Below are 12,683 nucleotides of genomic sequence, written 5' to 3' on the forward strand. Positions count from 1 at the left end.
AGATTAACCAATTTATTTGGGATATAAAATCCATACTACAGTCCAATAAGTGACTGTACTGCACATTATTACTGTAGTTGAACTGATTACATATGATCAATTATCATTTATTTTTAGTTTTATGTGTGATTTATACCTTATTGGCTTGGGAAACTATCAGCACATTTTTTTCTGGGTAATATTGAATTGCTATTTCATTTTAGTTATGTGATGGTTTTGCCACCACCTTTCAAAGCCAACACACCAGCATTTATACATTCACAGCTGTGACAAATATGCATATAGACTCTAGATGTGCAACTCTGTGCTTGTCATGCATGGGTTTTGCATCAATGTTGCAGACCGATATGTGATCAGCTTTACTGAGAGCTAAAATATGAATTATAGATATTAATATACACATAGTTACTGTAAAAAAATAAATGGAACAAATAATTTAGAAAAAGGCTACTGCATAAACAAGGAAAGAAAGCAAGTGATAAAGGAAGAGAAAAGTTTTCATTTTCCATGCGTGTCCCAATTCGGGTGACACCACGCTGACTCTATTTGAAACTATTGTGCCTTTCAGGAAACATTTGGTTAAATTGGAATTACAGCTCACGCAGAGCTGTAGAGATGGAAGACATACAGAACTGGTTTTCTGTCACTCTCTGTACTCTTTGGAGATGGTCAGAGAAAGGAAACCCTGGGAAGCTTTTCATATTCGTGTCATGTATTATACTGACAGCTTTGCTACAGTACTGTATGCTATCATACTGTACACTGATTTCACAGGTGTGTCTATGATGAGAGCTGAATCAGCCTATCTGTGTCTGAGACGGCCACCTTTGGGTGTCTGAACACATATGGGCTGGCTTAGCTTTGCCAGGTGTGGGGACATGACTTTCAGTGTGAGAGCACCGAGTTGGGAACGAGGTCAGGGTGGAATTCAGGGTGAGGGAAGGTGGCGTGCAGTGGCTGCCCTGCTGTACTGGTTTTTGTTACCAGTAGGCGTGCAGCTGTAGAAAGCGGCCCTGAGTTGTCGCGTGGTGGTGGGAGCAGGGAGCTCTTCCCGAGGGGGCAGCAGTGAGGTGGAGGCCCCTCTGTCTATTGTGGTGCTGGTCATATCTTCCTCCTCCTCCTGCTCCTCACCCTGTTTTTCTTTCTCCTCTTCCTCCAGCTCACCAGTCTCCTTCTCTTTCTATCACAGGGGACTCTGCTCTTGTTATCTTCTTCACCCCAAATGTGGCCAGTGAAGGTGGTGGCTGGTTGCGGAGAGGTGAGGGCTGCTGCTGCCCCCTGGTGGCACCCTGATCCCTGTGCTTTATGACCTCTGAGTCAGACCCCAGCCGACAGCACAGGCTGCTACTGCAGGAGAGCAGAAGGCACATTTCAGGAGACAAAACCAGAGGCAAAAGAAACTGCAGTTTGTCAAAGTTAGACATACAAAGAGAAACACATTTCTTCTCACCTATGTCTGTGGTAGTGATCATTCTATCAACTCTTGAGTTTCAGAGAACTAGTGAACAGACACAGGAGGCAGATAAGATGTTATTGATAATGCAGGCAAAATGTTAATAAATTGAGCATCGTTTCAGTGTTTGTCCTACCTGTTGGCTGGAGTTAGCTGAGGGTGGGGTGATCACGCTTTGGTCCAGTAAGGGGTTGACAGGGGCAGAACAGGGGAGGTGCGTGGCACGCCAGTAAATGTCCAGGTACTCTGCAAGGTGTTCACATGCATCTTCCAGCTGGTTCTCATCCAGGATGACATCAAACATCTCCTAATGGGACAATGATAACATGAGGGACCACAGAAAAAAAAGGTAGACCATGCAATGTCTGTGAAAAGTTTCTACTCAGTTTAAAAGGGAAAACAACACAGATAACAGCTTATTCAGATCATTATCAAAGACGAGTGACATACAGGCGGACACTGAGCTAGCTTGTCTCCTGCCATCATCTGGACATTGAGGTGTTTGCTCTGTGACTTCCCTCGAGATTTGATCAGCCTCTGTAGAACCTTTGAGATTAAACAAAGCAGTTACAAAAGAAGTGATAAAGCTTCTAGTTTAAGTTACTTAATCATTTACCTCCTTTATCCTCCTCCTTAATCATGATGCATCATCTGAAATACCAATGCAATGTAATGTGGAGAAAATGTTTTGATTACAGCTATGAGGAGTCTATAAAATATCAAAAAATAGTAGAAAAATGCAAGTTCTGAGAGTAGCTGACCATCAGACCAAAACATAAAGACATTCAGTTGAAAAACATTTAAAAGGAGTGATCAATTATCAAAATTGCTAATTTCATAATCAACAACCACAAAGGCCAAAATATTGTCTTGAATTGATTTCTTTGAGAAGTATAAGTGAGTTGTGCTCTACTTTAGGCGAGGAGACTTTGACATAGACAATGATGGGAGCAAGAGAGGTTTTGAGGAGCTGTGCTGGGTGATTGATGGTGTCTGCATCCAGGACGACCAGCTGGAGAGACTTGGCCAGCTCAAAGATCCTTTCTATCTCACTCTGGACCTCAGCTGTGAAGAAACCAAAGAAAGAAGAACAAGTTGTACAAGACACTTTAAGTTCAGTTCTTGACTTGACATAAAAAAGATGTCATCTATTCTTAGCAGGTATTAATCTTTATTTAGAAAAAAAGACAGATCAAAGACATCTTTCCTGTCACTCACCGAGACTGGAGCGTGTGTTGGATCTCTCCATTATGGCCTTCTTGTTCAGCACTGAGCGTTTCGCCAATGACAGATCAGCAGTCACCCGTGTAATAGAGATCCTACAGAAGAAGCATCTTATCACATCACATCCACAACTGTTCCATTTCAAAGGATGAGACCAACTTGCACTCTCTCGCAGCTAAAAATAAATCGTCATCATCATGTCTCCTATCGACCATGAAACGTGATAGGCAGAATCCCACCAAGAGCTCTGCAGCTCAGTCACAGTGTTTCTGTACGCTGCGCTGCAGCTGCAGAAAACAGCCCAGACAGCCGTACCCACCTGCCATCAAATCTGTGCTTTAGGAAGTCAAACAAGGCTTTCTGCATCATGTCTGTTACCTAGGAGACAGATGGGAGAAAGGGAGAGATGTTAGGAATGCTAGTGTGATGAAATATACCCCCTATTACTTATTTTTTTCTCTCACTTTGAATTTGTGAGTGTTAAACAGAACTACTTATTATGAGATTTATACAATCACCAAAATGGCACCATAAAATAGTTACATTCATTCATGTTTAGCACAGTATAATAGTACCAAACAGACTATATACTATCCTCCATGTTTAAAACATTTCATCATGAAGCAAGATGGTGCAGCACAGAGGGGTATGAACATCATGAAGGATGACATGGATAGAAATAGTTTGCATTTGCTTGTATTTGTCTGCATGTGCACTGTGAGGATGCAGCGAAGCTGTCTATTTTCAGACAGTCCTGAAAAATAGATGGCTTGTGGAATGAGAGGGGGGTTAAGGGAACAGCAGTTTTGCTGCTCCACAGTCTAACAGAGAGAGATGAAGAAACACTGAGAGGAAAAGAGAGGAAAACAAGGAGGCAAAATTTGAAGAATAATGCCAAGCAGCAGAAAATATGTACAAGAGAGACAAAGCGGATAGAACAAGAATGAGAGGGAAAGAGAGAAGGAGGCAGGCTGGCTCTCACCACTGGAGCATCCCCAAAGCACATCAACAGAGCGATGCATAAATATTTCACACACACACAGACACACACACAAAACAAACGGCTTGGCGCACAGCTTTTGCAGTCACAGTGGAGGGAGCGAGGCAGAAAGAAAATGTTGAAGCACAGACATTTTGTTCAGTTACATGGTTCACATTTCAGCATATTCATCCATATATAATTCGCAATTGAAACATTTTAAAATTGATCAAGTTTAACTGTAATATAAGTTCATCCATCTTATACTATTATGTAAAGCTACAGGTCACTGGGGTTTAGTTTAGAAGGAGGGGACATATTTAAGGACTGTATATAAAGCATTGTGCCACTCAGAATGGATTTAAGATTCCGGTTGTTTTGCTCTACAATTTCATGAGGATGTTACTGTGGTGTTTAGTATCCGTGTTAATGGGATAATGGAGAAGAGAGTGATTCCCTTTAGATCAATCCAGGCAAGTCCATACTGGACCAGAAAATAAAATTTAGATTAAGCTGGAACAAACAACAGGAATTCAGAGAAGAAAAGAGCAGATGAGAATGAGCTTAAACACTCAAATATGTCATATTTATGGATGAGATCAACATTTATTTTTTGATTAATTAAATCAACATGTATAAAATGTCTAAAAACATGATAAATTCTATAATTGACAGTAAGCAAATGTTCATATCTCAGAATCTACAGGAGCCACACGTTTGCATTTAAATAACTTAGTGCCACAAACATGAGATTTTAAAATGTCTGCCTTTGATGTCCCGTAGTGTTAGTATCAAAAGAGAAACTGTGGCAGACAGCAATACACACCAATACTCCAACTGAGGTGAAAGAAGACTGCATGACTGTTCACTGTTTCATTTTCCCTCTTTTGTAGCTTTAAACACTTCAATGAAAACACTGAATTATCATAATCAAAATTGTCTTAATTAGACTTATTTTTTATCACCTTATCAATTCTTTGGTTTGAATATTTCAGGACAAGCTTCATATCTGACCACATCCAGATCATTACTCCACACACAAGGCAAGACATAAGATACTGATGGGTGTCTCACCTCATAGCCTTTCAGGGAGGGACCCACCAGCACCACCGGCCGCATAGAAGGAACCACATCATATGGAGGTACATGTTCAGTCTGCACAGCCCACAAGCACAGACAGGGTTTGGAGGTGGAAAATACAGAACATGTTGAAGTGAATTTAGAGTCATAATGTACACATTCAGTTAACACACTTGAAAAAAAAAAACATTATCGCATGTCATTAGCAACGTACAGAGCACTGGAACTGTACATGTAGCTGTATAATTAATGTGTGATGTGTTCTTGAACAAATTGTAAAATTTGAAAGTGATGCACAGATGTAGAGGTACAACGACGAACTTACCTGTTTCTGCTTCTGTTTGGCTTTCAGAATAAACAGAGTAAACATTAATCAAGGAGGAGAAAAGCTAATAAAAAGGTTGGCTAAGAGGGCTTAGTTTTGAGGCGCCATAAGTGTGTACTAACAAAAGAAAACATGCTGGAGAAAAATGCATTTATACTGTAGTGTTTGTTTCATTTGAGTGTAAATTTAGGAGAGTTGATCTCACATCAGTAGTCATCTCACATAACCATTTACTGTAGTTTAGTTTGATGTAAATGGCAAAGTATGTTGATAAAATGTTTCCTGTCAGAGGTTACTTAGTCCATGTTTGTGACCCTGTGCAAGCATGCAGTCCAAGCAGACAGACACAGCAGCGGGACTCCTCCAGCCCCACTTACCTGCAGATGGTGGGGTGGACCACCGGCCTCCGGATGACGCGTTTCCTCCTTTCCTGCAGAGCAACATAATGCGAAACTTCATTATGCGTTGCATCCCCTCAGGGGGTAATTTAGAGACGACTTCCAAAACAGAGCAACACATAAGCAAGAACTAGTTGTGTCAAGGAAAAAAAAGTTTTCAAAGAGTGCACTAGACAGGAAGCTGGTAAATTAGGGGAACAGAGAGAGACATAAAGACGAGTAGAGGGGTGATAACACACACTTATAAACACAGATCTGTAAGACCTGTGTGACCTCTGACCTTGCTGCTGCTTTTTGCTCTTGTTTTATCCTCATGGCCTCCAGTTTGACTGGGCTCGGGATGAACGTGATGTCTGCCCCTTCTTTCACTAGCCGACCGATCCACCAGTCATTGTTGTATTTCTGCATGACAGAGAAGCACACCTTTTATATCTTGATGTGTCTGAGTGTTGACATCATATTTCATTATAAAAAACCTTATGGTTGTTGTATGGAAGCAGCAGTGGCACTAGTGGTGATCTTATATTAATTCCTCTCACCTCTTTTATGTGCAGAAAGTCTTTGGTTTCAAAGTTGATGGCGGCACCTTGGACTGGACAATCTTCATCAAGGGCCCCGCAGTAACTCACATTAGTTTTCACTGCAAATGCTACTGGTTTAGACTGTTGAAAAAGAAGAAAACAAAGAAAGTAAGAAAGGACCAAAGGATAATTCATTTTCTTAATGTATCTAAAATATGAAACAAGTTTACTGAAAAGCAATCGTAACATGTTTCACTATGTTTTACACACTGCTCTTCAGTAATTGAAGGCATTGAGCTTTGTCCCTCAGACTCTCACCTTGGCTCTCTCTAGCTGCAGCTGAGCCTGGCGCTCGGCTTCACGCCGAGACGCCTCCTGGTCCTCCTCCAGGGACAGGTCGGAATCCGAGGGTCGACTAGTGTAGGAATCGGCTGAACCCTAAAGAAAAGGAACAGAGGAGAGGGGAGGGACAGAGAGAGGAGAAAAGAGGAGAAGAGCAACCGTTACAACCCAGACAGAGAGGAGACAAATCCATCACGACACACAGCCTAACACTTCGAAGCAACTGTTGCTCCTCACTCAGAATGAGTCATTTACAAGTGAGTTCAATATACAAGTACTGATCTATAGCAAATAGCTTTGATGCAGCTCCAAAAAACATCACCTACATCTCCCTCTGTGTCTCCCATGCCTCTCTCCTTGTTCAATCTGTCTCTGAACCTGCCTGTCCTCTTCTGAAGCCATGTGATCCAACACCAGCAAGTTCCTGCAGCTTTCCAAAGCAGCCCTCTCAGGGGAACATGTGCATGAGAACTGCAACAACACCAACAACCAGCACAGCCTTGTTGTCTTTTTATTCCACTCAGCTAGATACATCTGATATTGAAAAAAGTCCAGTTTTTGACCAAGAAAAAAAGACACAACTCTTACTGAAAGACTACAGATACTGAAAATGAAAACTGATGTGAGTGCATGTATTTGATTGACTCCAAGTTGTGCTGTAGAGTTGTGACAAATGACAAATTAGACAAATGGATTTTGATTGTATGTTTAAGTATCCATGTTACTAGATGCTATAATTTATATCAGATACATACACACACAGACAAACTTTCAAAAAGTATATCAAATGTGTCATATGCGATGTACTGTTAAAGACATTTCTAGCACACCACTGGCAACAGAGTCCAGCAGTTGATTGCAGACATAATCAAACTTCAGTCAGTGACAATAACATTTAACTTGAGAGACCAAACAAATTCTCAAATAAGAACAGCCTTTTCCCTAATCCAGATACAAATCTCAGCTTCAAACTCAAAATCTAAACATTTAATATGAGCCAGTTATATGTCAGCTGAACATCAAAACCCAGAGCAAACCAGAAATTGTGTCTCTTCTCCATGAAACATAACAATAGACATTATATAAACCCATTGGAGCACACAGATAGACACGTAACCTTCCAAACTGTTGAAACTCTCACAAAGCTCACCTCACCAACTCTCACTCCATCAGTGTCTTCCCTGGTGGATGCAGTCCCAGCTGGATACAGGACTGAAAGACTCCTCATATACCAGACAGGAGCACCCACATAAGACAGCCAAATATAGCTCCATAACGTCATCCTTCTTTTACCTTTTTTCTCCCCCACCCATCTCTCCCTCCCTCTTCTCTTTCCTCCTCATCACTAGTTCCATCCCTCCTTTGCCTTTTCCCCTGCCCACCCCCTAAAACAGTTTTAGCTGAATCCAGCACAGAGTTTGTGGATATCATTTGAATATCAAAGCCTGCCAGAGGTGTAGCTGAGTCTGAAGAGTCTACCAGCAGAAGAAACAAAACCTAATTAAAGCACATAGAGCACATAGCCCAACCGCAGAAGGGGCTAGATGTTCTCAAATATAGTCTGCTTAAAATATCAGTACATTGCCTGCACAGACACTGATTGCAATTTTATATAGTTTTGACATGATAAAAAGAGACTATAAAAAAAATCCCTTGCACATACAAAAGAAAATACAAATAAGAGAAAACATGAAGCACATGACCACCAGTTTCTTTAGCTACATCATTGTCCAGATCCAAAAGTCCAACTCATCACAATACTCTGCTTAAAACTGCATGGATTCACAGGGAATTTAAGGACAGCTTTTTTGTCTGCTATCTCGTTTGGGGCTTTTGAGCAATGTAAAACTTGTATATTTCCTTACATTTAATGAACTACAGCGTCTCAAAGTGGCCTGCACTGCCAAAAAGGGCCATTGACAGACAATTGAATTATACTGTAAGATGATGAATTCAATCCATGTAATCACTTGATATGTCTGTCACCACTTGCATTGTGGTGCATCCTTGTTGCCAAACTACTGGCATTACAATCCAGATGTTTACTTATTAAAATGTACTTTCTGAGCTTTTAAGACAAAGTGTGATAGCAAAGCTGCAGATTTGTGGTTTTTTAGACTGCAGAGATTTAATGGACTCCAAGCCTCGCTGTTTTGGGGTTTTTATTTACAAGAAAAATTATTCTTTGTGTGGGAAGTTTTAAATAACCTCTCGTAAACTGATGTGTTCTTGGTGTTGGTCTGTCCTCAGTGCCTTTCAGCTGTATGAGGGCCTGATAGTCATGTTTTATGGCAAATTACTATGCAGATTTGAATTACCTCATTGATAATTCTGACCAACCCCATGGCGTCATGTTATTCAAAACCATTCCCAGACAGAGACATTTCACATTCATATCTCTCCATGTGAATGAATGAAGAACCCATATGTGTAAATCCACCGTTGCTGTTTAAGAGAGACCAAATTAGGAGACAGAAAAACATTTTAAAATAAGCTAAATGTTTATTGAAACATTCCCCTTATCAGCAACATCAAAAGCATTATGGATATGCATATTTCAAAAATATTCAATATTCCAAGCATCAGTAACTATATGAAAGTTCTATAAAGTTATCTGATATATTGTACAGCTGCACTCACAGGCCTCCACAATTCATATTTATTAAAAACCGTAGAGAAAACATTGGAACATGGTCAGTCACATCATTAAAAGTAAACAAGTATATTTACCCACAGTGCACACGTATTCAGACAAACTCACTCTGCCTTGTTGAAGAGCTTGAACTCTAAAAACCCTGCTGCTCACCACACAACACAGGGATCAATAGTGGAATCTAATCTAATCACAGGCATGCAGGTCTCAGTGTTGGAACAGCTTTAATGTGTCTGGAAGAATTCACAGCTCACTGTGTTTTTCTGACTGTCTTGACTTCTAAAACAACAGTAACAAACACACACTCTCACGATGCAATCGTCCTCATAAAAGCGAGGAAACGAGACGAGGAAGATAATGAGAAACCCCTCACATACTGGAAGTCCTATTAGAGGCTGAAACATGAGATAATGACAGTGCAGTAGTTGTAGAGTCTCACCAGCAGAGGGGAGCATGCACATTACAAACCACTTGTCTTTATTGAAAAACCAACTGTACATCATACTTGCCTCAATACCTGCAGTTTACCTTTACAGAATAGTTGACATGCCAGTTGTTTTTTTATACATTTAGATATACAAAATATGTGTTCCAGAGAAAATGAGAGATAAAAAATGAGCTTTACTTTCAGATAGTCTGATCAATTTTTTAAATTTTGACTCTGAAATAGCAGTTGTGCACTCCAAGTGACATCAAAAAATCAACTGATAAACAAAACGGAGCTCAACTAGAATATTTCAAAAGACTCAAAGACAGGGGGAAAGGCTGTTGAACTATATATCAAAATCCATGACATTCAACAGATGGGACTCCCAGTGAGGTACAAGTTCAAACCAGAGCTGCAAAGTGTACAGAGCTGAGATAGACAGACGGTCTCCATATGTACAGTATGTCCAAAGAGGATGAGGAGAAGGAGGGAGGGGGAAGAGGGAAGAAGTGGGGAGATGCTGGCAAAGTCAGTGAACAAGAATAGACTTCTGCTGAGACAGGACTGAGAGGGAAGGGGAGAAGAGAAAAACAGAAGAGATGTCTCACAGCAGACAGACAGGGTACTCATGATGAGGAGGCTGAGGCTTGCATGCAGAGTGATTAAACAGAAAGGGGAACATCAACAGCGTACCTTGTTACAGATGAGTCCTGTAGCGCTCGAGTCGGAGGCAGACATGATTCTGCTACCAGCGCTCTCTTCCCCCCCATTGCACAGAAAAGGCGGAACCCTCCTCCTCTCAGCCCGTGGTTACAGGGGGGTGGGGGGTGAGAGGAAGAGAGGGAGGCGCGCTCAGCCTAAGTGCTTCACAGCTGACGTTGCTGCGCTGCCTCAACAGCCATTTCCTATACAAAATTGATGCCCTTACTGCAGCACTGGTGTGTACACGCCTGCATACTGGTACAGTGGGTTTCTTCACCTATAAACCAACTTCTACTCCTCTCCTCTCTTCTCCTCTCCTCCCCAGAGTCAGCCTCTACCCCTTCTCCCCCCACCCATACGCCTCAAATCCCATGTTTCCCTCTCCAGCGTCACCACCCTCCCAAGTTTCTCCATACAGTTCTCTTATATCCATTCTGTCTTTAAGAGATCCTAAAAAAGTCATGTACAACCAGTTCCTCAAGCTGGTTATGTTTACCCTCACGCTGCAGTGTATCGTTTTTTTTTTACTGGGCGCAGTTAGAACTTCTATAAATAAGACAGAACAAAGACTGAGTGGTTATGTAAGCCATGCTAAATGATAATAACAATAACCAAGTAAGGAAAAGCTAAGAGACAACTGAGTGTGTAATCGTTGTTCCTGTACTAATTAGTGATGTGCAGTAGAGGTTCTGTTTTCTGAACAGGTGACTGCTTCAACTATAAAATGGCCAAAAGTAATACAAAGGGGCATGAGGAGAAGGAGGGGCTAGGGAGGTGGAATGAGAGGAAAACATGAATGAAGAGATGAAAAGAGAGAGATTAGAGGAAAACAGGAGGGCAGGGCTGTGCCCGCCTGCCTTGCACCATCCTCCTGACAGGAAGGTGATGCATGAGCCTACAGAACAGAAATGCAGTGGTGAGTCAGCAAGCAGCCATCTAGAGTCCATCAGATGTCTTAATAAGCCAGTGAAGAGGTCTCTATTGTAGGAGACAGCCTCATTGTTCCTGGCAAGCCAGGGCTACATGCCTGTTCTCCAGGTTGCCCCAGGCACTGAGGACCCTACTTTGGCATCCATTATGCTGGCAGCATGCACTCTCTTACCCTCATTCAACTTTGGCTGCTTAAGAATTAAGTGCACTCCACCAGAGCTTTTAGCAAAAAATGTCTCAGGGCTATATTTCTGTGAGGCTTTTTAAAATTAAAGGGACGCAAGCACACAAACACAAACACAAAAAACACACACACACACACACACATTGTAGTTAGAGCAACTAGCTCCTTCTGATGCCTCTGGAACAGAAGATAGGGTGACTATTTTCATCATTAGTGCTGTGCAGTAAGCAGCCATTAAGGATCAGCTTTTCAGACAGTGTGAGAGAACTGCAGAGATGGAGAAGGAATGAAGAGAGGAAAAATGACAATATAAGTGCATATGTTTACAGCAAATTACATCAACAATACAAGAAATCAGAAAAAACATGCAACGTGGATCATGTGTTTGGTCTGCTTCGCCAGTGTTCAAGTTATTAACTTGAATTCAAGTGAGAGATACAAAATGGTAAAGACAAAGTGGAAAAGGTGAAAGAGTGTGAAATAAGAGACACAAAAGAAAGAGGAGGAGGGGAGGCAGAACATTAGAACAATAGGATCAGAGATTAACAGCAGAATCTTTTCATTTTTGTTATTTTTTGCCGTTCAGTCGATCTAAATATAGCTTTCCTCTCCTCTCCACTCCCTTCCCCTCTCCCTCTCTCTCCTCCCCTCCTCTTCTCATCTCTCCTCTCCTCTCCCAGTCTCACAGGCTAGTAGTTGGCAGTGGGGAGAGGATAGCAGAGGATTGTCAAAGTTCACTGAGTTTTGATGAATTCCCTCAAGAAAGAGCAAAGCAGATATGAGACTGGCTCAGCTATATTCACTGATGCCAGATAGCCCATCTGAATGTGAACTAAGTGCTTATATGGAGAACAAGAACAGACAGCCGCTGAGGCTTGTCTCTGTTCAGTCTACATCGTGTATTCTGTACTCTGCAGTGATGGCGCTTTTCTTTTTTTCCCCCTTCAAAGTATAATATTACATCCAGTGTTGTTCAATCCTCTTGATAATATGATGCAGGTGTATGATTGAGTATGATGATGAGGTTGTTTGGGCATCTGTCTTCAAAGTTCACGGTTACACAAAGACAAGAACGTGCCTGTCAAAAGTGAATACGGACAATCAGAAATGTCCAATGAAACAGGTTGTTACAAAGTAATTTAAAGCTTAGTATAATTCAACAAACATATTTGGATCAGTGAAACATGGCAATTTTCATCACAGGTATCATTTGAGGTTTTTGGATACAGTGGCAAAATGGTACCTGAATTTTGGCACAGACACCAAAACAATACCCTCTCAAACAATACTTGCTTTGAGGAATATAAACATGTTTTTCTCAATAACAAAATATGTCACAGTTCTCAAATGTTAAATGCTCTCTAAACACGAGAACAAGATCTTGGACTAAATGAAAATGAGGCTAAAATTGGGTTTTATGAGTTTAATGAGTAAATATCTGATTAACGAATGAATGAAGAAGACT

At 41.2% G+C, this 12,683-nt stretch overlaps 1 protein-coding gene across 1 annotated transcript; it reads right to left on the bottom strand.

Moving 5' to 3' along the window:
• Positions 1–1,468: 1,468 nt before the first annotated feature.
• cacnb3b (calcium channel, voltage-dependent, beta 3b) lies at positions 1,469–10,140 on the bottom strand. The gene is made up of 13 exons (XM_053316880.1): positions 10,096–10,140; positions 6,299–6,418; positions 5,999–6,121; positions 5,740–5,861; positions 5,439–5,491; positions 5,062–5,081; positions 4,731–4,811; positions 2,997–3,055; positions 2,672–2,772; positions 2,367–2,518; positions 1,904–1,999; positions 1,590–1,760; positions 1,469–1,498 (listed from the first exon to the last, which is right to left on the bottom strand). Exons 1-13 carry the CDS (start codon positions 10,138–10,140, stop codon positions 1,469–1,471), a joined length of 1,173 nt encoding a protein of 390 aa, XP_053172855.1.
• Positions 10,141–12,683: the final 2,543 nt, after the last annotated feature.

Source organism: Scomber japonicus, chromosome 4 (assembly GCF_027409825.1).
Source record: "Scomber japonicus isolate fScoJap1 chromosome 4, fScoJap1.pri, whole genome shotgun sequence".
NCBI classification, from domain to species: Eukaryota; Metazoa; Chordata; class Actinopteri; order Scombriformes; family Scombridae; genus Scomber; species Scomber japonicus.